This window comes from Hyperolius riggenbachi, chromosome 5 (assembly GCF_040937935.1).
Source record: "Hyperolius riggenbachi isolate aHypRig1 chromosome 5, aHypRig1.pri, whole genome shotgun sequence".
In the NCBI taxonomy this organism is placed as follows: Eukaryota; Metazoa; Chordata; class Amphibia; order Anura; family Hyperoliidae; genus Hyperolius; species Hyperolius riggenbachi.
In genome coordinates, this window is record NC_090650.1 from 130,475,239 (window position 1) to 130,503,185 (window position 27,947).

At 45.6% G+C, this 27,947-nt stretch overlaps 1 protein-coding gene across 1 annotated transcript; it reads right to left on the reverse strand.

Moving 5' to 3' along the window:
• Positions 1–5,387: 5,387 nt before the first annotated feature.
• Positions 5,388–27,947, reverse strand: LOC137517506 (collagen alpha-1(VI) chain-like). The gene is made up of 6 exons (XM_068234483.1): positions 27,819–27,947; positions 25,297–25,409; positions 10,941–11,124; positions 10,643–10,814; positions 10,528–10,557; positions 5,388–6,048 (listed from the first exon to the last, which is right to left on the reverse strand). Exons 1-6 carry the CDS (start codon positions 27,927–27,929, stop codon positions 5,441–5,443), a joined length of 1,218 nt encoding a protein of 405 aa, XP_068090584.1. The 5' UTR covers positions 27,930–27,947; the 3' UTR covers positions 5,388–5,440.

The following is a 27,947-nucleotide window of genomic DNA, read 5'->3' on the forward strand; positions in this document are numbered from 1 at the left end:
CACTTCCTGCAATGCCACCCAATGAATTACAGAGGGGCGGCATTACAGGAAATGACGGCGAGCAATGGAACGCAAGGAAGTAAGTTCCCCACTCGCTGCTTGGCTTTTATACATTGCTACATTGACTTTAATGATTTTAATTAATGAAACTAGCTGGAGAGGGATCGGGGAAGGGGACATGTCGTATTTAATCAATCTAATCGAATTCGATCGAATCAAATCGCCTGGAATTGAATGGTGTAGAGGGGGCTTAACAGTGTGATATAAAATCTGCTTTATTCAGCTGCAGAACAAAACAACCCTTATAGCCCTATCTTGATAGCAGGATTGTTATCTTAGTGTAATATAAGTTCTTTGACTTCTGCCTACTTTTTAGAAGAGCTACGGCAGAATTCCACTGCTGTTTGACTGTTTGCATAGATAAAATCACCTTTTTTGAACCCTTGCAATGACAAAAATAAAGTGTAAAGAGAGACCTCAAAGAAGCATGGTCGGATTTCTGGCAAGGGCAGGAAAGGCCATGGCCTTGGGTGGAAAAAGCAGTAGGGCGGCAGGACTCAAAAGAGATAAGAGGCCACATGTCAAAGTAAGTCATCTCTCCTGGTCCCCAGCTCCACGGCTTTGCTCTGCACACACTGGGGTTGATTCACTAAGCTGCGCTGCTCCAGCAGTGCAGCTTAATGACAGCAGCATGTGGTAATAATCCCCAGCAATAATCCCATGCAGCTATAGCGTGCACTGCAAAATTACGCTCTGCTCCTATAGTTTAACGAGCGCTTCGTTAAAGTTAACGAGTGCTCCACTGAACCCGCCCTCAGCCCCGGCAGGTCCAGTGGCCTCAAAGGACAAGAATCCTGCACTTTGATTGGCCCAATAGGCTGACTGTCAAGTGGCAGGCAGCCTACTGGGCCAATCAAAGTGCAGGAATCTCGTGGGTTCAGTGGAGCGCTTGTTAAGTTTAATGAAGCGCTTGTTAAACTAGCAGCACACGCTATGGCTGCATAGCGTGCACTGGGGATTATTACCACGCACTGCTGTCATTAAGCTGCGCTGCTGTAGCAGCGCAGCTTAGTGAATCAACTCCACTATCTGCAGCCTGAATTCCAGAGTTCCCTGTATCTTCCTCACTTTGTCTGAGTGCGGTGAGATGACAGTCAGCATCTGCAGTCTCCTAATGATCCTGTCCTCTGTATCAATGGTCCCCCACCCCACCCCCTGTGGCTCACTGCCGGACCGCAGACTGTCCTGACCTGGCCATATCGTCTGACACCACGGTGCAGAGAGAAGTGTCACTGAAGTTTGCAGGAAGAGAACGGTACTGTAGAGAAGGGCCGTCTGCAGCCATTGTTACTGCTGCCACCCAGTGTCTGTAATTTGTAATGCAGTATGCATTCTGTCTGTGCTGACACCAGATGGCAGCAGTGATGATGACTGGGGTGCTCTGGTCTCTTGCCAGCCACAGAGTAGAGATGCGAAGTTCGGATATTTTCAATGATCCGGATGATTCGAATCGGATCTTTGATCCGAATCTCGGATCATTTTACGACGGAAGCATTCGGGGGTGAAATGACTAGCAGGACAGGAGAAGGGGAGGGGGGTGGACACACAGAGAAGGGGAGACGATGGACAGAGGGCAGGGAGTGGACAGAGAAGGGAGGAGGGACGAGCAGAGAACAGAAATGTTTGTTTGCACACAATACCCACATGCTGCAATCATGCTTTACATATATGTCACCTATATGTTCATCTGTATACTCTGAATGCAAACGTCCCACAGTGAAAGAAAGCATTTCCCAAAGATAAGTGCAGCTGTTTAGAGCAGTGCAGGAGGATCATATTGCCCAGCAAACACAGTGCCTGCAAAGTTACTGAGCTGTGCTGAGCTGAGCCAAAAGCTTCCAATTTGTTTACTGTGCCCAACTACGGAGCAGACAGCCTATAATGAGCAGCACATTATAGCCAGTATGTGTGCTCTACACATATCTGGCAGTGGCACCCATGTCCCCTGTCTCTCATCTGCCTATCCCTGGCTCCCCTCCAACAGAGCGATCCATCTCAGCTCTGCTTCCAGGACCCCGCTGCCCGCTGAGAGGGGGCATGTCGACCCTGGCCCCGCCCCTTTTGCGATCCGAATCACTCATTTTGATGATTCGGATGATTCGACTCACAAAAGAGATTGGGATCAAAGATCCGAATCGTTCATGATCCGAACAACACTACCACAGAGTTCGATCTGCACAGAGGTGAGCAGCTGGTGCTGGAAGCTAGTGTGGGAAGAAGAATGGAAGGCTTAGGGAAGAGTAAGAGTGAGTGTGGGGAGAAGTGAAGTGAGAGTGGGTAGGGGGGGAAGTGTGAAGTGGTTGTAGGAAGGAGGAATGGGTGAAGTGAGTGTGGGGAGGAGGATAAAGGGGCTGTGGGGAGGATGGAAGGGTATCAGTGAGGGGAGGCAGATGAGGGTAGGAAATGACTGTGCCAGTAGATAAGGAAGCCCTTCACTCCACCTGTCACACCAAATGTACCTTGTGCTGGTGGCTTATGCAGCAGCCCCAGTGCAGTGCAAAGACATATTTTCCAAAGTGCTGAGGATGAGTAAGATAGTGGTTAGGTAGGGCTGGTGCTGCCAGGACTTCTATATGTAATGACACTGCCTGTAGAACAAGCCTGCAACCGCCACCAGGAGCCCCTGCGCATTCGCCTGCACTGGCCCGTACCTTGGAAAAATTGCCTGATGTTGAAGTGGTCCTTGGGTCAAAAAAGGTTGGGGACCACTGCATGATGAGCAGGATATACAGAACAAGCCGCAGTGATTTGTGCTGAGGGTAGAGTAGAGAGTAGAAGAGTAGAACTAATGTTCTGTGAGTTTTCCTGCACAGCACACATTTACTGTACACAGATAGGGAATAGCAACGCCACTGAAAGGGGAACTTCAGCCTAAACAAACACACTGTCATTAAGTTTCATTAGTTATGTTAATTAAAATAGATTGGTAATATAATCTCTTACCCACCCTGTTTTAAAAGAACAGGCAAATGTTTGTGATTTCAGGGGGGCAGCCATATTTTTCATGGGGGCAGCAATCTTTTTGGTTGAAAGGAGGTGACAGGGAGCATGAAACACAGTTCCAACTGTCCTGTGTCCTGATCACCCTTCCCAGCTGTGCGCACTAGGCTTCAAATCTCAAATTAAAAATAAAAATTTGCACCAAAACAGCAGAACGAGAACAACAACATCAGAAATCCCATCATGCTTTGCACAGCATCAGGGGAATAATGCCTGGGCAGTTTTCTTCTGTGCAGCAAACATTGAGGCTTGGGTAAGAAAAAAAAAGTTCCGATGCTGTGAAACTGTTAAAGAAACACCAAGCCTTTTCAGTGCTGCGCAGAAGTACCCAGGTAAACATAGGTGTCCTAACTCTAGCCCTGTAACATGCATAGTGCAGACATGCAAACACATTCATTGCATCAAACCTATCAATGGATTAGGAACACACATCCTAACTTCCTCTCCTGGGACAGATAGTGCATCTTACCAATCGCACAAGGGAGCTAACGTAATGTTTCCATGTGCACCATGCACATACACCAGCATAAGCTGTGTGCATGCTGACAAACACATACAGGGGAGGGGGGAGTGCACTGGATTAGACCCTAGCCACATATATATGGATATATGTATTTTGTTCTTGTTACTGACCCCTGTGGCTAGGGTCTAATCCAGTGCACTCCCTCCTCCCCTGTATGTGTTTGTCAGCATGCACACAGCTTATGCTGGTGTATGTGCATGGTGCACATGGATACATTACGTTAGCTCCCTTGTGCGATTGGTAAGATGCACTATCTGTCCCAGGAGAGGACGTCAGGATGTGTGCTCCTAATCCATTGATAGGTTTGATGCAATTAATGTGTTTGCATGTCTGCACTATGCATGTTACAAGGCTAGAGTTAGGACACCTATGTTTACCTGGGTACTTCTGCGCAGTATAGGTGACTAAGCATAAGAATGCATTCTTCTGTGAACTAAGACCCCGGCTTTTAACTTAGCTGTAGGGATAACAGTTGTGCCTGGATGAGTAAATCTGTGAATGCATTTGTTTGAACATTTGCGTGCGAGATTGCGAAGGGTTAATAGATTTTTGCTGTTTTCTAGCCACACCCCCTTTAGCACCTCCCTTTCCTTAACTTATTTAATGTCCTAACTAGATGTGATGTGCCTGGATATATGTATTTAGTTCTTGTTACTGACCCCTGTGGCTAGGGTCTAATCCAGTGCACTCCCTCCTCCCCTGTATGTGTTTGTCAGCATGCACACAGCTTATGCTGGTGTATGTGCATGGTGCACATGGATACATTACGTTAGCTCCCTTGTGCGATTGGTAAGATGCACTATCTGTCCCAGGAGAGGACGTCAGGATGTGTGCTCCTAATCCATTGATAGTTTTGATGCAATGAATGTGTTTGCATGTCTGCACTATGCATGTTACACGGCTAGAGTTAGGACACCTATGTTTATCTGGGTACTTCTGCGCAGTATAGGTGACTAAGCATAATAATGCATTCTTCTGTGAACTAATACCCCGGCTTTTAACTTAGCTGTAGGGATAACAGTTGTGCCTGGATGAGTAAATCTGTGAATGCATTTGTTTGAACATTTGCATGCGAGAGTGCGAAGGGTTAATAGATTTTTGCTGCTGCATTTCTAGCCTGGAGCACATCGTTGCACACTGGGCACATTATCATTCGTAGTTGACCATGATTTGATTCAATACAATTGTGACTGTGTCCGTGTGCCTGCCGTCACTGTGGTTCTCAAGTGTGCATGCCCATAATGCTATCAGCTGCTATGTACATCTGGGCAGTAGTGCAAAATTACAGGGCTTGCGAGTGGACAGATCATGTACTGCTTCTTTGTCGATCGTGAGCCCATTCAAACCAGTGATCACTAATTGGGGTGTTGGACAGAATGCTGGTGAGGGGGCAGGGCAGCTGGTGACAGCGGGCCTTGGATGATGGAAAGTACAAATCTGGCCCTGAGGACTAGTACTACAGTATATGTTTTTCACATCATACCAGAAGAAGGGTCTTTCTTGTGGGCCTCGGATCATAGGCTAATGGGAGAGGATTTTTTTTGTAGATACTTGTTTTTTCTAGAAACAGCACTGCTGTTTCTGACAATTCTGGAAAAAAACCTTCTGTCTAAAACCTTATATTTATAGCAGAGTTCTTTAGAACTTTCCTACATGCCCATATAGCACAAGCAGTGAGTCAGCCACAAATTCAGATAAACCTATGATCATTTTAACAGTGTTTTTTCTTTTAGTTGGAAACGTGAAATATATTTAATACTTTCTAGATTTTGTTGCGTTAAAGTAGTAAGTATAGGATCATGTCTCTACAACAAATAGAAAAAAATAATTGCACAACATGAATTGTTTGAAGTAGTTTCATGAAGTGATCTTATTCAGAAAAGTTTGTAAGGTGATCCTCTTCTGTAGTTCACTGTATTCTGACACCCTGAAAAGTTTATCCTCTATTTGATTAAAGTTAAAGTTATTGTCCTTTCCGCTTAACAGCTGACAAATGCCAAGTTCATGGAATGCGCCAACAGTGACAGCAAACAGCTCTGTTTTAGGATTTTTAACAGCTGCTGCTTGGGTGGCAATCTGCTTCTGTGCGATTCCAGAAGATCGGCCGTCAGAGAAAATGATGATCTGTTTTTTAACATTTGGTCTTCCAGCACTCTTCAAGTAATTCACAAGGTACTTCAGAGCATCGGGAAGATCTGTGGCCTCATCGATATAGGTTGTTTTTAACAGGTGGGACTCAACATCCTGTATGTTGCTTGTAAACGGTACCTCCAGCCTCTGGGCTCCTGTGTTGCTGTATTGAATCACAGAAAGTTGCAACATGTTGTTGATGACGTTCATTTCTTTGGACAGAATCTTGGAAGCTGCCAAACTAACAAACTCTTTAACTTTTTCAAAATTGCCTTGGCCAACACTGCTAGAGCCATCCATGAGAAACACAATGTCAGTAGGTCCGTCAAACTCAACTGCAGTAGGAAATAAAATATTGAACATTATGAGATACAGTTCATTGGGCTATGCATCTAGTACCAAAGCAAAATTGTGCTGTCTGAAAACAATCTGTTACATATTTTTTTCTGACATATCTGCCTAAGCAAATTTGGCCTAATTGGCTATTCATGAGGCAATGCTCATGCAAATATGCATTCGCTTTCGCATGCCAACTCATGCAGGGTCAAAAACCAATGCCGCAAAGCGGTCGCCCTGCGGGAATTAGTTCATGCTACAATAGCACTATCCAGGAGCACCACGGGGAGGCTTCCCAATGCCCCCATACAACTGGGGGACAGCTGGGTCCCAGGCGCTCTCACTGCCTGGGAACCACAGCAGCACCCCGGAGGGGGAGGCTGGGTGGTGCAGGCGCCCCCCCCCAAGCGTGGCCAGCGCCGGGGAGAGCCGCCCCGCACCCACCTCCCAATATTTAAAAACAGGCACTTACCTTAACGTCCATTGCGTTCTGCTACTGAGCATAGCTTGGGTGCAACACATTTGAAAAGGAAAGGAATGAAGCATGGGTCGCACTGAGCTTTGGAGCTCAGGGCTGGCTCACACACAGCACTCCAAGGGGGGGGGGGGGAGGACAGGCGCAGACAGCCCACTCCAGGGCTCACACCACCTGGAATGAGCCATCCACCACCCGTCTCCAAAGGGGGGATACAAAATGATCCACTACACAAAGAATTGAATGTGTGCATTAAACACCAAGTGAACACATATCTGGCTAAGCAAATTTGGCCTAATTGGCTATTCATGAGGCAATGCTCATGCAAATATGCATTCGCTTTCGCATGCCAACTTATGCAGAGTCAAAAACCAATGCCGCAAAGCGGTCGCCCTGCGGGAATTAGTTCATGCTACAATGCCCCCATACAACCGGGGGACCGCGGGGTCCCAGGCGCTCACTGCCTGGGAACCACAGCAGCACCCCAGAGGGGGAGGCTGGGTGGCTCAGGCAGCCCCCCCAAGCGTGGGGGCATTGGGAAGCCTCCCTGTGGCGCTCCTGGATAGTGCTATTGCAGCAGGGGGCATTGGGAAGCCTCCCCGTGGTGCTCCTGGATAGTGCTATTGCAGCATGAACTAATTCCCGCAGGGCGACCGCTTTGCGGCATTGGTTTTTGACCCTGCATAAGTTGGCATGCGAAAGCGAATGCATATTTTTAAAAAAATTATGTGGGGTCCCCCCTCCTGAAACTTTTTAACCCCTTGTCCCTATTGCAGGCTGGGATAGCCAGAATGTGGAGCTCCGACCGATTGGGATTTCACACCCTGACTATACCAGCTGCAAAAAAGGTCCCCTAATGCCGATTTTTGTTCCGGGTATATGTTAGGGGGGCCCCCCAGGTTTATTTTGCCCTGGGGCCCCATTGTTGCCCTGCCCAGTAGCTGCTGTAGGATAGTAAGTGTAGCTGTTGGGTCTGCCGCAGCAGGGGTTAGTGTAGTACACTGCCCCACATTCGATAGACAGCTTCGGTGAGAAGCTCCACAAGACACTCCTGGACCATGGACGCACTAGGTTAGTATATGTAATGATGTGCGCTGCTGTCTGCACAGGCAGACAGCTGTTTGACCATTTTTTAGGTCTAAGTGCTGCAGGTCTCTGGAAAAGAGACCTGTCCTCACACTGCAAGTTTCAGAGTTGCTCTGCTGGTGAGAAATTTGCATCCACTTGTCATGCAAATTGCTTAGCTGCTCCCTTTGATGGCTTGCAGTATAAATACCTTTTGCTCCCAGAATTCCCTGCTGGTCATAGAGGTTTGTTCCTGCTAATCTCACCTGGAGTGTCAGCCATTGCTATCTAAGTGTAGTTAATTCTTGGGGAGTGCTCCTTGCATTCCTATTTAGTGCAGTCAGTTTGTGTATAATTTGTACTGCCTATTCTGTCTTTTCTTGTCTGTGCGATTGCACGGTCGCCAGCGGTTGGCGATAGTGAATCGTTCTGTCTTGAACTTAGATCGCATTTGCCCTAGCGTTAGAGGCGGTGGATCTTTCTAGTCCGTATCTTGGAGTATAACCTCGGCTGCGGTTGCTACTGGTTACTCCTTCTGTCTTGCGATTGTCTTGTCGCCAGCGGCGGTCGACAGGAAATCGTTCTGTCTGTCTGGATCGCATCCGCTCTAGCGGTAGCGGCGATGTTTCCTTCTGTACTCTGGGAGTGTAGGCCAGAGCTGCGGTTGCTACTGGCTACTCCTTCTGTCTGTCTTGTCTGATACGAACGCTTGCTGTAGGCTCGGTGAGGTAACCGTTTAGCAAGCGTTCACGTTCTCTATTTCGGGTTTGTGTTACATTGGTTAGTTAGGGTGGCACGCTTATAACTGGGCGCCTAATGCGCGGTGATCGTGTCTTAAACGCGTTCGCTGTTGCGAATGAGTGCGGTGTTCGCTCTTAGCTAGCATTTGTCATTTTCCTTGATGTTCTGATCATTGTTATTTGCTATGTCTTTCTTGCTACACTTGTGCTCTGTCTAATTCGGTCTTGTGTCACTATTTGGCAATCGCCACTCTTGCAATTGCGTTCCCACTTCGTTTCCGCTGTTGTGTGTTCACCGTCGCTGGGTGGCGACTAGATTGGTGGACACACATACATTCTGTCTCTGTGCTCTCTCTCTTTAAGGGCTATCTTGCCCTGCATTGCTTCAACTCGTACAATTTCCAACTGGCATCTGTGGCAGTGCAGAGGCTGTGTTCGTCTGCACTCCACAGCTCCATCTGCCGGTGGGAATTTCCCTCTACAGGTGCATAGCACCATAGCTGGGTTCTGCTAAATTACACGCTTGTGGAGGATTTCCGCAGTGTCAGCGCGCATCCTGTGCGCTGACCACGGAGATAATTCCACAATCGTTACAGTATATATTTTTTCCCTGGTTTTTGTCCTCTAAACCTGGGTGCGTCCTATGGTCCAGGAGCATCTTATAGTCCAAAAAATACGGTATATTATTTATATTTATTTCACCTCGGGTACACTTTAACCACTTAATACCAACGGTCTCTGCCCCCTTAAGGACCAGAGACCGCTGGTACAATAATGAGGGAATACCGACGAATCGCAGCATATACAGTACCTGCCGCAACCGCCGTCCACGCCGCATGCCAGGATTCTCAGGACAACGACTCTGCCATGTGAGTCATGTGAGCCTATCTGTCGGCAGTCATGTGAGCCTGTGTCTATCAATGTAAGCCTATGGGAGTTGCTTACATTGATAGACACAGCCAGGAACCAATAAAATCAGCTCCTGACCGGCTCACAGGGCTCTGCCATCATAGAGACAGACAGAGCAAGTGAGCTACAATGGAACACGGCGGGGATTCAGCGGCGAGATCGTCGGAAGCGACGAAAACGGCAGATGCGCGCTGTGGCGGTGAATTGAAATCTACGCCCTGGCAGCCAGGTAGCCATCAAAACAGGGTGTAGATTTCAATTACCATGGTCCTTAAAGGGAAGGTTCACGGTGCATTTAAAAAAAAATGCTAATCCACTTACCTGGGGCTTCCTCCAGCCCGTGCAGGCAGGACGTGCCCTCGGCACTGCTCCGCAGGCTCCCGGTCTCCTCCGATGGCGCACCCAGGTAAGTGGATTAGCATTTTTTTTTTTTTAATGGACCGTGAACCTTCTCTTTAAAAAGACTCCGTAACAAAAATTGCATCCTGTTTTTTATCATCCTACTAGTTCCAAAAGCTATTCTAATGTGTTCTGGCTAACTGCAGCACTTTCTACTATGACAGTCTCTGTAATAAATCAATGTATCTTTCCCCTGTCAGACTTGTCGGCCTGTGTCTGGAAGGCTGCCAAGTTCTTCAGTGTTGTGGTTCTGCTATGAACTCACCCTTTCTGGCCCCTCTATGCAAACTGCCTGTGTGTTATTTAGATAAGAGAGAAGAGAGAAGCTGCTCTAATCAGCTGGATAAATCGTCCTCTGAGCTGGCTGGGCTTTCACATACTGAGAAATTACAAACAAGGGCAAAGATGTTTGCAAGAAGAAAAGAGCAGCCTGAAACTTCAGTGCATGGGGGAAAGAAACACACAAATGATCTCTTGACATTCAAAAGGAATGCTGTATACAGCCTGCTTATGTATGGATGTATTTTCTATGTGTGGACATACTGTACATCAACCTACTTCCTGTTTTGGTGGCCATTTTGTTTGTTTACAAACAAACTTTTTAAAACTGTTTTTAACAACTTTTAATGCGGCGAGGAGCGGCGAAATTGTGACAGAGGGTAATAGGAGATGTCCCCTAACGCACTGGTATGTTTACTTTTGAGCGATTTTAACAATACAGATTCTCTTTAAGTAGTTGATTATCCGGGATGATGGGTCATTAAGCGTGTAAAAAGTCAGCTCCCAGTAATCCATCTTCATGGTACTTTGGTGGCTCTTCATAATGTGGTTTATTGTGAGACTATATCAGTTATAAGTTATTGAATATATAAACTGAACTTTACACCTACCATGGCATGTGAAATCTGGACACTTTGAACCTGAAAGCACAAAGAAAAATCATTTAACTAGCTGAAAAGTATTTTAAAATCTTGATTTGTACCCAGGTAAGATGTAAGAACAAACCTCTACATATATAGCTTGTTATACTGTGCAATATGGACTCTTCCAGCAGTTCATGATACTCAGTAACTACCACCCTCATTCCATCATTCCGTGCTCCAATGCAAGTGATCTCCTCTAGTGCTTTCATCTCTGGCGGTCTCTTCATTATGTCTCCGATGCCAATACCAATTACCTGTGAACAGTACAAATCACACATTTCTACAGATACATTTAAAGTTTGAATGGGTCCATAGAGAGGAGCAGCATCTTTAGACCATTGCTATGACTTACATGCCGTTTAGAAGATGTTGTCACTTACATTCATGTTTGGTATTGTACATAGTGAAGCCAGAGAATTGCGATCGCGAGTATCAAATCTTCCATCTGTCAACACCATGGCCACTTTGTGAGTCAGTAAAGAACCTTGCAAAGTTTTCTTGGCATAATCTAATGCCTCCCCTGTATAAGTTCCTCCTGCTATCCAACGCATCCTCTTTATAGCACTAAAATGACAGATGACAAGGATTTTAAAGTAGAATCAGAAAACAAAATGATACATCATAATAATCTTTTTTTATGAAAGGTCAACTCTGATCACAATATTTACTTATATTTAGATACTGTGAGAAGGATTAGAACATTTTTTTGTTTTATATGCCGTTTATGACTCTCTTTGGGAGAATTTCCCTTATTTCCTGTTCTTCCACCAAGTAGCTACTAAAGGTCAGAAGGAGCTCTGCTATTTGGCAAATGTAATCATTGCCGATCAGGAGAAGATCTCTGCTTGGTCTCTTCACTCTGCTCCTTCCCCCACTCTGCTGTAGTGACTCGTTAGCCGTTGCCATAGCTGCTCTCTGCATTGAAAGTAAATGTTTTTACACACACAGCATGTTTTCAAATGTACTTTAATGTATCTAAGAGTTGGTATTTATATTTTAGTTTAGGGAGTTTAATTCCACTTTAATAACAAACCTGCCCTTAAGATATCTCTTTCCTTGTTTCCTACCCTCAAGTACAGTAGAGTCCCGGTTATCTGGAGCTCAACTAACCAGCAGCAGTGTTGCCAACCGCCCGTAAATTTACGGGCATCCTGTAAATTTTGTTAGAAATTTAGCTGCCCGTGAATTCTGAAAGGAATTCAGCAGCGTCCGTATGAGCCCAGTATATATAGCCAGAGGTATATGTCCACAGTATATGTAGGCAGGTGTATATGTGCCCAGTATATGTAGGCAGGGGTATATGTCCCCAGAATAGGTGGCCAGGTGTGCCCCCAGCAGGAGGGGAGCAGCGCAGAGAAGAGGGAGAGCTGTGGGCACAGTGGGGAAGGAGGGACGTCTCCTCCTTCCCTGACCTTAGGGCTCTCCCTCCCTCGCTCTCCCCTCCAGAACTAAGTCTTGTGTGGCGGCTGACAGCGGACGGAACTTACCTCCGTCTCGCTCCAAGTGCCGGAAGTTCTGGTGCCACTGCTCTGGTCTGGAACAGACCAGACTAGCGGCAAATCCTTTCGACCATCCCGCGCCTGCAACGAGACGGAGGTAAGTTCCGCCCGCTGACAGCCGCCGCACAACACTTAGTTCTGGAGGGGAGAGCGAGTGAGGGGGAGCCCCAAGGTGAGGGAAAGAGGGGGGAGATGGCCCCCCTTCCCCACTGTGCCCACAGCTCTCTTTCTCTGTGCCGCTCCCCTCCTGCTGGGTGCACACCTGGCTACCTATTCTGGGGACATATACCCCTGCCTACATATACTGGGCACATATACCCCTGCCTACATATACTGGGGACATATATCCCCGACTACATATACTGGGCACATATACACCTGCCTACATATACTGGGGACATATACCCCTGCCTACATATACTGGGGACATATACCCCTGCCTACATATACTGGGGACATATACCCCTGCCTACATATACTGGGGACATATACCCCTGCCTACATATACTGGGGACATATACCCCTGACTACATATACTGGGCACATATACCCCTGCCTACATATACTGGGGACATATACACCTGCCTACATATACTGGGCACATATACCCCTGCCTACATATACTGGAGACATATATCCCCGACTACATATACTGGGCACATATACACCTGCCTACATATACTAGGGACATATACCCCTGCCTACATATACTGGGCACATATACCCCTGCCTACATATATCTCCGACTACATATGCTGGGCACATATACACCTGCCTACATATACTGGGGACATATACCCCTGCCTACATATACTGGGGACATATACCCCTGACTACATATACTGGGCACATATACCCCTGCCTACATATACTGGGAACATATACACCTGCCTACATATACTGGGCACATATACCCCTGCCTACATATACTGGGGACATATATCTCCGACTACATATGCTGGGCACATATACACCTGCCTACATATACTGGGGACATATACCCCTGCCTACATATACTGGGGACATATACCCCTGCCTACATATACTGGGGACATATACCCCATGCCTACATATACTGGGGACATATACCCCTGACTACATATACTGGGCACATATACCCCTGCCTACATATACTGGGGACATATACACCTGCCTACATATACTGGGGACATATACCCCTGCCTACATATACTGGGCACATATACCCCTGCCTACATATACTGGGACATATATCTCCGACTACATATGCTGGGCACATATACCCCTGCCTACATATACTGGGGACATATACCCCTGCCTACATATACTGGGGACATATACCCCTGCCTACATATACTGGGGACATATACCCCTGCCTACATATACTGGGGACATATACCCCTGACTACATATACTGGGCACATATACCCCTGACTACATATACCTCCTCTGGCTACATATACTGGGGACATATACCCCTGTCTACATATACTGGGCACATATACCCCTGGCTACCTGTTCTGGGGACATCTCTACAACTGGCTACCTGTACTGGGGACATCTCTTCCCCTGGCTACCTGTTCTGGGGACATCTATACCACTGGCCACCTATTCTGGGGACACCTATAGACCTTGGGCTGCCTATTTTTGGGGAACCACTGCTGTCAGAGTAAGTGTATTTTGGGGAACTGCTGCCAGATTATGTGTATGTTGGGGGAAACCCTGCTGCCAGATTACATCTATTTTTAGGGAACCACTGCCATATTATCTGTATTTTGGAAGAACCTCTGCCAGATTACGTGGATTTTTGGGGAAATGCTGTAAGATTACATGTATTTTGGGGGAAGGGGGGGGGGAACACTATGGCAGAGCTCAAACTTCCCCGGCAGACCTTTTACAGCACTACTAAAATCATATATATTTGGCCCCACCCATGACCAAGCCCACATACTGTTGCAGGACCGAGCCCAGGGGATTTTGTCAGTAAAAACAATCTTTTGTCAGTAAATGTTTAGGTATTTGTCAGTAAAAAATAACGTGAAAGGTTGACAACACTGACCAGCAGTCTCAATCAACCCGCTCAAATCGCCTGAAATACTCGCAATGGTCAAAGTTAGGCTGTTGTGGGCTCTGCTGTACTTTAAAGACTGGTTTCTACTGCTCCATCAAAGATTAATATACTGTACTTTAAATTACTGTATTTTAACATGGAATACAGAGTTCATAGTATAGTACTGTATTAGCTATGCCTATTTTTAACATTGACTCTTAAACAACCAGAAAGCACACTTATTAGCTGATCCCCATCGGTGCCGCTGTGTTACTAACTCTAATCAGGGCCGGCCTTAGGTTTCACAGCGCCCTGAGCGTAACCAGATTTTGGTGCCCCCCCCCCCCCCATTCATCCTCTTTGTGCATTCGCACGCACGCACACACTCACTCACACCCATGTGCAAGATCCCTCTTAGTGTATATAGGCACATCCCCCCTTTGGTGTATATAGGCAAATTTCCCCCTTTAGTGTATATAGGCAGATCCCCCGTCCCCTTTTAGTGTATATAGACAAATCCCCTTTTAATGTATATAGGCAGATTCCCCTCCCCCCCCCCCCTTAGTGTATGGAGGCAGATCCCCCCTTTAATATATTTAGGCAGATAGTGTATACAGTCGGATCCCCTTTTAGTGTATATAAGCAGATCCTTTAGTGTATATAGTTGGGTCCCCTTTTAGTGTATATAAGCAGATCCCCCCCTTTTAGTGTTGTAGGCAGATCCCCCCTTTTAGTATATATAGGAAGATGCCGCCTTTAGTGTATATAGGTGGATCCTCCCCCCCTTTAGTGTATATAGGCAGATCCCCCTTTTAGTGTATATAGCTAGGCAGATAAATAGTGTATAGTATACAAGCAGATCCCCTTTAGCATAAATGCGGTCAGGGCCATTTGAATGCACATCGCGTGCGCCCCAAGGAGCGACTGAAGTATACTAACAAATGAAATAACAATGATATGTACCATTATATTGAGTAGGAGAAAAAAATATTTTGGTTTATACTTAGTCTACAGGCCTTTGTGGCATGCAGATATGACACTTTGCCAATTCTTATTGACTTCTTATACATCCCCCAAAAGGGCAATATCCTTGTGTTCCCTCCTCATCTTTATCACCCTATACTGTACATTCCTAGTAGTTTTAGGTCACCCCGAGCTGCTTGGTTACTCTGTTGTACTGATCCAAGCCCTATTTCATACAGCCTTATCAATCCCTGCCATGTACTGATGAGGACCAAAAGTCCGAAACAGGCTGTCTACATGTGGGTTTGATATGGCTGTGTAAAACTTAAAGCTATAGGCTTGCTATACACCAGCGGTTCTGGATGCTTGCTTGGCTTAACAAGGGCGAAAAGGGATAATTTGCATATTCAGTGGTAGTGCATTGTGGGTAACCACAAATGTTCACTTATAACTGAATTATTGCAAATTTCCTTCTGTTTTAAGAAGGCAGATTACACCAAGCTTTGCTTTTTTAGTAGGAGGGCTTTTTTGGTTCCTTTTATCCCCCTATACATTCCTACGGTAGTAGTTTGGGTCACCCTGAGCTGCTTGGTTACTCTGTCATCTTTATAAACACTGGGAAAAATACTGCAGCCGCACCTTGACTGGGAAGCTCTTATTTGCTTTAGAAAGTGTTTATATGAATCAGTCAAACCTTTAGCCTGAACAGTGAGTTCCCACTCAATATATAATATATGCTGAGCCCATAGCTGATATACCATGTGTAAATTCAAACAAATATAACTGCAATTATAGATACACTGCATGCATAATTAACCACTTAAGGACCGCCCCCAGCCGATGGGCGGCGGCAAAGTCCGGGCCCAAACGACCGCAATACGCCCATCGGCGGGGGCGGCTGCGGGAGTGGCTATGCGGCGATCGCGTCATTCGTGACGCGATCAGCCGCCGGGGACTGGCTCCGGTCCGCGTTCGCTGTAAATCGCAGGCCGTTCGAAAGCGCCGGCGGGATACTAGCACCAGGATCGCCTCTGAAACAATGTATAATAGGCTTTGTAATGTATACAAAGCCTATTATACTGGCTGCAGCCTGCCCTGGTGGTCCCAGTGTCCGAGGGACCACCAGGGCAGGCTGCAGCCACCCTAGTCTGCACCCAAGCACACTGATTTCCCCCCCCCTGCCCCAGATCGCCCACAGCACCCCTCAGACCCCCCCCTGCCCACCCTCCAGACCACTGTTTGCACCCAGTCACCCCCCTAATCAGCCATCAATCACTCCCTGTCACTATCTGTCAACGCTATTTTTTTTTTAGTCCCTAATCTGCCCCCTACTCCCTCCTGATCACCCCCCCCACCCCTCAGATTCTCCCCAGACCCCCCCCCCCGTGTACTGTATGCATCTATCCCCCCCTGATCACCTGTCAATCACCTGTCAATCACCCGTCAATCACACCCTGTCACTGCCACCCATCAATCAGCCCCTAACCTGCCCCTTGTGGGCAATCTGATCACCCACCCACACCAATAGATCGCCCGCAGACCCAACATCAGATCACCTCCCAAGTGCAGTGTTTACATCTCTTCTCTCCTCTAAACACCCACTAATTACCCATCAATCACCCATCAATCACCCCCTATCACCACCTGTCACTGTTACCCATCAGATTAGACCCTAATCTGCCCCTTGCGGGCACCCAATCACCCGCCCACACGCTCAGATTGCCCTCAGACCCCCCCTTATCAATTCGTCAGTGCAATATTTACATCTGTTATTCCCTGTAATAACCCACTGATCACCCATCAATCACCCCCTGTCACTGCCACCCATCAATCACCCCCTGTCACTGCCACCCATCAATCACCCCTTGTCACTGCCACCCATCAATCAGCCCCTAACCTGCCCCTTGCGGGCAATCTGATCACCCACCCACACCAATAGATCGCCCGCAGGTCCGACATCAGATCACCTCCCAAGTGCAGTGTTTACATCTCTTCTCTCCTCTAAACACCCACTAATTACCCATCAATCACCCATCAATCACCCCCTATCACCACCTGTCACTGTTACCCATCAGATTAGACCCTAATCTGCCCCTAGGGCACCCAATCACCCGCCCACACCTCAGAACGCCCTCAGACCCCAGCCCTGATCACCTCGCCAGTGCATTGCTTGCATCTATTTCCCCCCTCTAATCACACCTTGAGACACCCATCAATCACCTCCTGTCACCCCCTAGCACACCTACCCATCAGATCAGGCCCTAATCTGCCCCGTGTGGGCTCCTGATCACTCGGCCAAACCCTCAGATCTCCCTCAGACCCCCTTCCGATCACCTCCCCAGTGCTTTGATTGCATCTATTTTCCCCTCTAACCGCCCCCTGAGACACCCATCAATCACCTCCTGTCACCCCCCTAGCACTCCTATCCATCAGATCAGGCCCAATACATCCTGTCATCTAAGAGGCCACCCTGCTTATGACCGGTTCCACAAAATTTGCCCCCTCATAGACCACCTGTCATCAAAATTTGCAGATGCTTATACCCCTGAACAGTCATTTTGAGAAATTTGGTTTCCAGACTACTCACAGTTTTGGGCCCGTAAAATGCCAGGGCAGTATAGGAACCCCACAAGTGACCCCATTTTAGAAAGAAGACACCCCAAGGTATTCTGTTAGGTGTATGATGAGTTCATAGAAGATTTTATTTTTTGTCAAAAGTTAGCGGAAATTGTATTTCTATTGTTTTTTTCACAAAGTGTCATTTTTCACTAACTTGTGACAAAAAATAAAATCTTCTATGAACTCACCATACCCCTAACGGAATACCTTGGGGTGTCTTCTTTCTAAAATGGGGTCACTTGTAGGGTTCCAATACTGCCCTGGCATTTTAGGGGCCCTAAACCGTGAGGAGTAGTCTAGAAAACAAACGCCTCAAAATGACCTGTGAATAGGACGTTGGGCCCCTTAGCGCACCTAGGCTGCAAAAAAGTGTCACACATGTGGTATCGCCATACTCAGGAGAAGTAGTATAATGTGTTTTGTGGTGTATTTTTACACATACCCATGCTGGGTGGGAGAAATCTCTCTGTAAACGGACAATTGTATGTAAAAAAAATCAAAAGTGTGTCATTTACAGAGATATTTCTCCCACCCAGCATGGTTATATGTAAAAATACACCACAAAACACATTATACTACTTCTTCTGAGTACGGCGATGCCACATGTGTGACACTTTTTTGCAGCCTAACTGTGCTAAGGGGCCCAAAGTCCAATGAGTACCTTTAGGATTTCACAGGTCATTTTGAGACATTTGGGTTCAAGACTACTCCTCACGGTTTAGGGCCCCTAAAATGCCAGGGCAGTATAGGAACCCCACAAGTAACCCCATTTTAGAAAGAAGACACCCCAATGTATTCTGTTAGGTGTATGATGAGTTCATAGAAGATTTTATTTTTTGTCACAAGTTAGCGGAAATTGATATGTATTTTTTTTTTCACAAAGTGTCATTTTCCGCCAACTTGTGACAAAAAAAAAAATCTTCTATGAACTCACCATACTCCTAACAGAATACCTTGGGGTGTCTTCTTTCTAAAATGGGGTCACTTGTGGGGTTCCTATACTGCCCTGGCATTTTAGGGGCCCTAAACCATGAGGAGTAGTCTAGAATCCAAATGCCTCAAAATGACCTGTGAATAGGACGTGAGGCCCCTTAGCGCACCTAGGTTGCAAAAAAGTGTCACATGTGGTATCGCCGTACTCAGAAGAAGTAGTTTAATGTGTTTTGGGGTGTATTTTAATACATACCCATGCTGGGTGGGAGAAATCTCTCTGTAAATGGACAATTGTGTGTAAAAAAAATCAAATAATTGTCATTTACAGAGATATTTCTCCCACCCAGCATCTGTATGTGTAAAAATACACCCCAAAACACATTATACTACTTCTCCTGAGTACGGCGATACCACATGTGTGGCACTTTTTTGCATCCTATCTGCGCTAAGGGGCCCAAAGTCCAATGAGTACCTTTAGGATTTCACAGGTCATTTTGCGACATTTGGTTTCAAGACTACTCCTCACGGTTTAGGGCCCCTAAAATGCCAGGGCAGTATAGGAACCCCACAAATGACCCCATTTTAGAAAGAAGACACCCCAAGGTATTCCGTTAGGAGTATGGTGAGTTCATAGAAGATTTTATTTTTTGTCACAAGTTAGCGGAAAATGACACTTTGTGAAAAAAAACAATTAAAATCAATTTCCGCTAACTTGAGACAAAAAAAAAATCTTCTATGAACTCACCATACTCCTAACGGAATACCTTGGGGTATCTTCTTTCTAAAATGGGGTAATTTGTGGGATTCCTATACTGTCCTGGCATTTTAGGGGCCCTAAACCGTGAGGAGTAGTCTTGAAACCAAATTTCTCAAAATGACCTGTGAAATCCTAAAGGTACTCATTGGACTTTGGGCCCCTTAGCGCAGTTAGGGTGCAAAAAACTGCCACACATGTGGTATCGCCGTACTCAGGAGAAGTAGTATAATGTGTTTTGGGGTGTATTTTTCCACATACCCATGCTGAGTGGGAGAAATATCTCTATAAATAGACAATTGTGTGTAAAAAAAATTGTCATTTACGGAGATATTTCTCCCACCCAGCATGGGTATGTGTAAAAATACACCCCAAAACACATTATACTACTTCTCCTGAGTACGGCAATACCACATGTGTGGCACTTTTTTGCAGCCTAACAGCGCTAAGGGGCCCAAAGTCCAATGAGCATCTTTAGGCTTTACAGGGGTGCTTACAATTAGGCACCCCCCAAAATGCCAGGACAGTGAACACACCCCACAAATTACCCCATTTTGGAAAGTAGACACTTCAAGGTATTCAGAGAGGAGCATAGTGAGTCCGTGGCAGATTTCATTTTTTTTTGTCGCAAGTTAGAAGAAATAGAAACTTTTTTTTTTTTTGTCAAAAAGTGTCATTTTCCGCTAACTTGTGACAAAAAATAAAATCTTCTATGAACTCACCATGCCTCTCACTGAATACTTTAGGATGTCTTCTTTTAAAAATGGGGTCATTTGGGGGGTATTTGTACTATCCTGGAATTTTAGCCCCTCATGAAACCTGACAGGTGCGCAGAAAAGTCAGAGATGCTTGAAAATGGGAAAATTCACTTTTGGCACCATAGTTTGTAAACGCTTTAACTTTTACCCAATCCAATAAATATACACTGAATGTTTTTTTTTTTTATCAAAGACATGTAGCAGAATAACTTTCGCGCTCAAATGTATAGGAAATTTTACTTTATTTGAAAAATGTCAGCACAGAAAGTTAAAAAAGTCATTTTTTTTGACAAAATTCATGTCTTTTTTGATGAATATAATAAAAAGTAAAACTCGCAGCAGCAATCAAATAGCACCAAAAGAAAGCTGTATTAGTGACAAGAAAAGGAGGTAAAATTCATTTAGGTGGTAGGTTGTATGACCGAGCAATAAACCGTGAAAGCTGCAGTGGTCTGAATGGAGAAAAAGGCTCTGGTCCTTAAGGGGCGAAAAGACTGTGGTCCTTAAGTGGTTAAACCCTGATCAGGAGTGCAATATGAAGCTGCTGCATACAAGAGAGCCATTTGGTTGGCCTGAACCTGTATATGCATGATGATGCTCTACCTCCTGTCCCATCAGTGATGTACCCCCATGGCTGCTTTTTATTGTTCCCAATGTCACTCCACTAGTATATCACATATTCTACAGGTATCCTACCTCTCCAGATGACACAACTCAGACAAAAAAAGGTTTTAGATCAGGTCAGATTTATTCACACACATTTAAATCATCAAGCCCCTTCTTAAAAAACCTTCCATGGATCCAGATGCTATGAGCAGCTACAGACCTGTCTCCAACCTCCCCTTCTTAGGTAAAGTTATTGAAAAGGCTGTCTATATGCAGCTTGAAACCAGGCTGTCAGTAAACAACATCCTGGACCCTCTACAATCTGGCTTTAAGATACACCACAGCTGTGAAACAGCCCTCATCCAAGTCTGCAACAACCTGCTCATGCCAAGGGACAGAGGGGAATGCTCCATCCTAATCCTGTTGGATCTCTCAGCGGCTTTTGATACAGTTGACCACGAAATCCTGCTTAACAGACTGCAGGAGTACTGTGGCATCAGTGGCTCAGTCCTCCAGTGGTTCAGATCATTCCTGACTGACAGAACACAGAGAGTATCCCTAGGTCCTATAATGTCCAAACCTGCACCTCTACATTTCGGAGTGCCACAAGGATCAATTCTATCCCCTCTGCTGTTTGCAATCTACATGTTGCCACTCGGTACACTTATCCTACATCATGGCCTGACGTACCACTGCTACGCCGATGACACACAGCTATACCTGTCCTTCAAACCTGGTGGAACAGACCCTACCCCAAAAATAAACTCTTGCTTAGCTGAGCTACAGGCATGGATGAATGATAAGTGGTTGAAACTGAATGCTGACAACACTGAGGTCCTGTTTGTCCAAAGCCAATGCTCCCCATCAAAACAGCTCTATCCTAAAGCAACACCAATCAGGATTGGGAATTCAGACATAAACCGCTCCAACCTTGTGCGCAGCCTTGGCGTACTAATCGATGGGGAATTGAGTTTCAGAAAACACATTTCATCTGTAGTTAAATCTTCCTACTTTCATCTGAAGAACATTGCAAAGATTAAAGATCTGATTCCCCCAGAGGATCTTCCAACCCTAGTCCACGCCTTCATCACATCACGGCTGGACTACTGCAATACCCTTTATGCTGGCCTCCCCAAAAAAGACCTGCGTCACCTGCAATTAGTGCAGAATGCTGCTGCCAGATTGCTAACAAACCAGCCTCGCCACTGTCACATTACACCGATCGTTTGCTCACTGCACTGGCTACCAGTAGAATGGAGAATACTCTTCAAGATTGGACTGCTGACATTCAAATCCCTGCACAATCTGGGCCCTGGATACATGAAGGACTTGCTGAAGCTGCACCACACCTCTCACAACCCTAGATCAGCAAGTTCTATAAACTTGGTCACTCCCAGAATGCACCTCAAAAAATCTGGAGATAGAACCTTCTGTCATGCTGCCCCTACTCTTTGGAACTCCCTGCCACACCCAGTAAAGACAGCCCCTTCCCTGGAGCTATTCAAATACAGACTGAAAAGCCACCTGTTTAGCCTGGCATTTCCGGACTTATAAAATTCTTCCTCTGTACCACGATGGTCGGAGCCATGCTTTTGCGCTTTGAGTCCTACGGGAGAAAAGCGCTTTACAAATGTTATTTGTTGTTGTTGTTGTTGTAAAACAGTTTTAACCACTTTACCCCCGCCCGTACGAATTTCTTCGTCCCTTTTTTCATCCTTTAACCCCCAGGGACGGAGAAATCCGTACTTTCCGCGTACCCGACGCTGTCCGCGCTCCCGCTCATAAACACGCCGCCCGCCGCTAGTAAACACGCCGCCGCCCGCTCGCCCGGAGATCAATGAACGGGAAAATCCATTCCCGTTCGTTGATCTAAGCCCCACAATGATCCGCTGCTCTCCTATGGGCAGCGCGATCATTGTGAGAAAAAACTCACGTGTCCAGCCTCCTTATACTTCCTCCAAGCTTCCGGAAGGACGCTTGGAGGTCGCATTAAAACAAAAAGTTACTGTGGCCATCTTGTGGCCAAATAGTAAACTACACCCTACACATTTTTCACATACAAATAAATGATTTTTACACAAAAAATTAACTCATTACCTCCCACACTCCCCATTTTTTTTGTTTTGTAATTTAAAAAAAATTCAAAAATGTACAATTAAAAAAAATACATAAATAGTTACCTTAGGGACTGAACTTTTTAAATATTTATGTCAAGAGGGTATAACACTGTTACTTTATAAACTATGGGCTTGTAATTAGGGATGGACGCAAGACTGAAAAAAATGCACCTTTATTTCCAAATAAAATATTGGCGCCAAACATTGTGATAGGGACATAATTTAAATGGTTTTATAACCGGGACAAAAGGGCAAATAAATTTCATGGGTTTTAATTACAGTAGCATGCATTATTTAAAAACTATAATGGCCGAAAACTGAAAAATTATTATTTTTTTCCCCACATTTTTCCTATTTTCCCATTAAAACACATTTAGAAAAAAATAATTCTTGGCATAATGTCCCACCTAAAGAAAGCCTAATTGGTGGCGGAAAAAACAAGATATAGTTCATTTCATTGTGATAAGTAATGATAAAGTTATAGACGAATGAATGGAAGGAGCGCTGAAAGGTGAAAATTGCTCTGGTGCTCAGGGGGTAAAACCCCTCAGTGGTGAAGTGGTTAAACGTGCTTGAATAAATCTTACCTGATATAAAACCTTTTTTTGTTTGGGTGGTGTCATCTGGAGAGGTAGGATACCTAAATTTGGGCTCCTCCACCCCACATCATTGCTTACCACACCTCCTCTGCAGGTAGTCTTCCCACTGGTGTGGTGCTATCCACACTATCCACAGCCAGTAACGATCCTAGGACAGCACCAACCAGTTTCGGCAGTACCTGAGATACCGAGCGGAAACGTTTTTCCCCCGTAGGGGACATACGGTGGTTGCAGGTTCTGCAACCCACCTTTGTGAGTATAACTGCTCTTTTTCTATTTTAACTATTCCTGTATCCAGCGATACAACACCATTTGGCTCCTGGTCTTATCTTGTCACACAGGCTACCGTGGATCCCCCATAGTGACCAATCTTATCTCTACGTTCCACTTTCAGCTTCCATGTCTGGCAGAACGAAACATGCATTTTTAACATCTAAATGTCACTACAGCAGATTCATTATAGATGTGTCCATTAGGGCTGTGGAGTCGGTGTCAAGGAGTCAGAGCAATTTTGTGGTACCTGGAGTCATAGTCAGAGTCGGTAGTTTCATAGCCAAGGAGTTGGAGCAATTTGGTGTACCTGGAGTTGGAGTCTGAGGTTTCATAGACTGAGGAGTCGGAGTCAGATGATTTTTGTTCTGACTCCACAGCCCTGGTGTCCATTCACTCACTCACTCACTCACTCACTCACTCACTCACTCACTCACTCACCCACAGGGTTACTACCACAACCCATAAAAATTGTGTGAACTCCATAGTTCACACGTCGTAACTCTTGTACCCAGCACTGGAATAGTATCCTGATGGTGGCTGGGCATGCACGCACATACGCAGACACCCACACACCATCATTTCTTAACAAATTTGTTTGGGATATACAGGATGATGCATGAAAGACTGTCCCAGCTGCCTGTCACTAGCGTGAGTATACAGGTAGATTCTGTCCAGCCAGTCCCTGTGCGCCTCTCGACCCCAGCTTTATTAAAGCTTGCATTTGGTGTTGTATGAGGTTGTTACCTATATGCAGGGCCGGATTTCGTCCAAGGCCACCTAGGCCATGGCCTAGGGCACCAGAAGAGCAAGGTCACCAAAGCAGCAGGTTAAACTGGTGCTTGCAAATGCTGCAGCGCAGGGAGATCAGGCAAGTGCCTGATCGCGGTACTCTGCTGCCAGCCGCCTGTGCAGCGGCCGCCCTGCTCTCTCTGCATGTTGGCGTTGTGGCCGGCGGCTATGGACTTGGGCAGCATTGCAGAGTTACAAGTGGAGAATGTGGAATAGCAACCGCCAGTCGCTCACATCTCTGCTTGTCTCCAACGAAGAAGCTTCCGCATCTTGTCTGACTTGATGGCAACATGCTGGCAAGTCACAAGTGAGAGATGCTGGTTGGATGGACAGATGTACAGCAGTGGCTGATGGAGACGGAGGGGGCGGGGAAGAGGAAGCTTCTGCGCTGGAGACGAGTGGAGAGGTGACACTGATGGCTACTGCAGTGTGGAGGCAAGCTGGCTACCTATACTGAAAGGTGGGAGTGGGAAAGGGAGGGATTAAGGGAGTCATCTAGCTACCTATACTTGAGGGGAGGGGTCATCAGGCTACCTACACTAGAGGGACAGGGTGAGGAGTCATCTGGCTACCTAAACTGAAGGAGGGCGGCTGGTGACAGTGGCCTTGGGCGGTAAAAAGTACAAATCCGGCCCTGCCTATATGGCAGCAAATGCAGACGACACAGGCTTCAATAAAGGAACTGGCCAGAGCCTGCCTTTATGCTTGCGCTTGGGACAGGCAGCCAGGCTATTGTGCGCCGCCCTGTGTAATAATTTATTGCTTCCTGTAGCCTTTCAGAGACACACATTTATTACCTCTTAAAATTTCCAAGTGTTTTAATATTTGGGTCATCTGTAGATAGAAGCTCTTGTTTGCCATCATGACTGTACTGAATAATACCAAAACGAGAGCCACCCAGTTCATTACTCTAGAAAGGAGAACAACAACACCTTTAAGAGTATTTAAAATCATGAGTAAGTTAATACATTAAAAGTAGCTCTACCTTAATAAACATATTTTAGCAAGCGTGGAAATAATGTATGTAATAAAAATATCAAAAGCAAAAACTAATAACTAGCATGAATATGTTACATGGCAATAATAACAATAGCCACTAGATGTCCCTCTTTAATCATTTAAAAACAATGACAAAAATCATTCTAATTGTAATTTTGCCTTAAAACAGAAGATATTTGTAATAATTCAGCTGTAAGTGAGCAACTGTGGTTTTCCATGATGCATCTCTTCCGAATATACATATCACCTCTTAATGCGCCTAAAAGCAAGTCTGCACATCCAGAACCGCTGGTGTATAGTGTGCCTGTAGCTAATACATTTTACAGAGCCACATCAATCCAACATACATACAGCCTGTTTTGGACTTGATAACTGCATAGTATGGATTGATATGGATCTATCTGGAATACCCAGATGCACTGATGAGGACCAATAAGTCGGAAACAAGGTGGATGCCTGTTGGATTGGTGGAGCTCTGTAAAATGTTGTAGCTACAGGCTCACTATACTCACTAGATGTGTGCCTGGCTTTTAAAGTGTACCTGAGACCAAAACTGTCCCAAGATCTCTACCTTCCTGGGGACTCCTCCAGCCCCCTTCAGGCCATTCGGTCCTGCGCTTCTCAGAAAGCTCCCGGCCACGGAGGCCACGTGGCATGAAAAGCATACAATTCTGTATTCCACTTCAGGTAGGGTGCTCTTCGTGCAATTTTTAATTGTTTAGCTCTAGTTTTTAAGTTTTTAAGTGGGCTTGAAATAACTTTTAGGGCCCTTTCACCATTATGGTGCAGCATGAAAATGCTCGATTAGCCGCCGGATCGACTCTGCTGCATCCCCGCGTGTACCCGCCGCGCCCCCGCTCGTCCGCGCGTGCGTTGGATTCCGCTCGATTCCCCACTATTGTTCGCTCGCGGGGTACGGGCGGGGAATCGGCCGCGGCGAGATCGGACCCGTCGGATCTTATCAATCGAGCAGCATCAGCGGCTCGATTCAAAAGACACATCGTGCCGTGTAGACCCAGTTTAAGGTTCAGATGATAAGAGAGCTAATACAACAATGGTCCATATGTAATCCACTTTTTCACCTAAGTGATATTTTCACGTCTTATCAATAAAATACATTTTAAGCCACCAGCAAACAAGAAAATGCTGAGAATAATGTTGTCAGTGTTTTTTCACCTAATATTTGGTACTTTCTTAATTGCAAGCCGCTGAAAAGTTAGCTTAAAGGATACCCGAAGTGACATGTGACATAATGAGATAGACATGTGTATGTACAGTGCCTAGCACACAAATAACTATGCTATGTTCCTTTTTTCTTTCTCTGCCTGCAAAAGTTCCTGTCAGACAGGAAGTGACTACAGTGTGACCCTCACATTCCAACTATAAAACACGTTCCTAGCAGAAAATGGCATCTGAGAGCAAGAAAGAGATAGAAAGGGGAATTTCTTATCAGTGAGGGTCACACTGTAGTCACTTCCTGTCTGAGTCAGGACTGAGTCAGCCACTTACGTATGTAAGTGATATTTAACTCTTTCAGGCAGAGAAAGAAAAAAAGGAACACAGCATAGTTATTTGTGTGCTAGGCACTGTACATACACATGTCTATCTCGTCATGTCACATGTCACTTCGGGTATCCTTTAAACTGAGAAAGATGAAAATTATCTCCTAGGACAAAACATATATGAAAAGGAAATTTTATCATGCCCAAAGTGAGAATTAACATTTCCGAATATAATAAAAGCAATTTCTCATAATGACCAGCTATTGAATTTTGCTCATCACCTTTAAAGCTTTAATGTCCCACTTCTGTGACTCAAATTACACTTTACTCAAATTACTCAAATTACACATGTAACTGTTAATGGTTGAGAAGTCCAGAAGAGTTACCAGATTATCTTGTGATAGATAGTGACCAGTAAGCATGCCATACTGGAGCAGTGTTATGCTGAATACACACGGTTCGTTCCCGCATTGAATGCGCCGCTCGATTCCCGACGAATCGATTATTCCCGAACATTTCCGAGCGCATTTCGATGACTTTTAGGTCGATTGCCATGTAAAGTATGACAAATCGACCTAACGATCCATCGAACCGCGAATCGGACATGTCGGAAATAAACGATTTGACGGGAATCGAGCGGCGCATCGACAGGAATTGAGAGCAGAAACGAACCGTGTGTATCCCTCATTAGTAAACTTTTTTTTTACATTTGTTGATTAAATTGTTACCATTGACAGTGCAATCTGCATTGACTATGGAAGGCTGCATTTAATTAGCCATTGAAAGGCATATAGTTTACATGCACACATATAATTTACCATCTTCCCGCCTTTTTTGGTAATTTTGTTGATTACACGGAGGATAAACTCTTTCTGCAGAGTGAAGTTACTCAGTCCCACACTTTCAGAGCTATCCAAAATAAACAGCATTGTTACTGGACCACATGG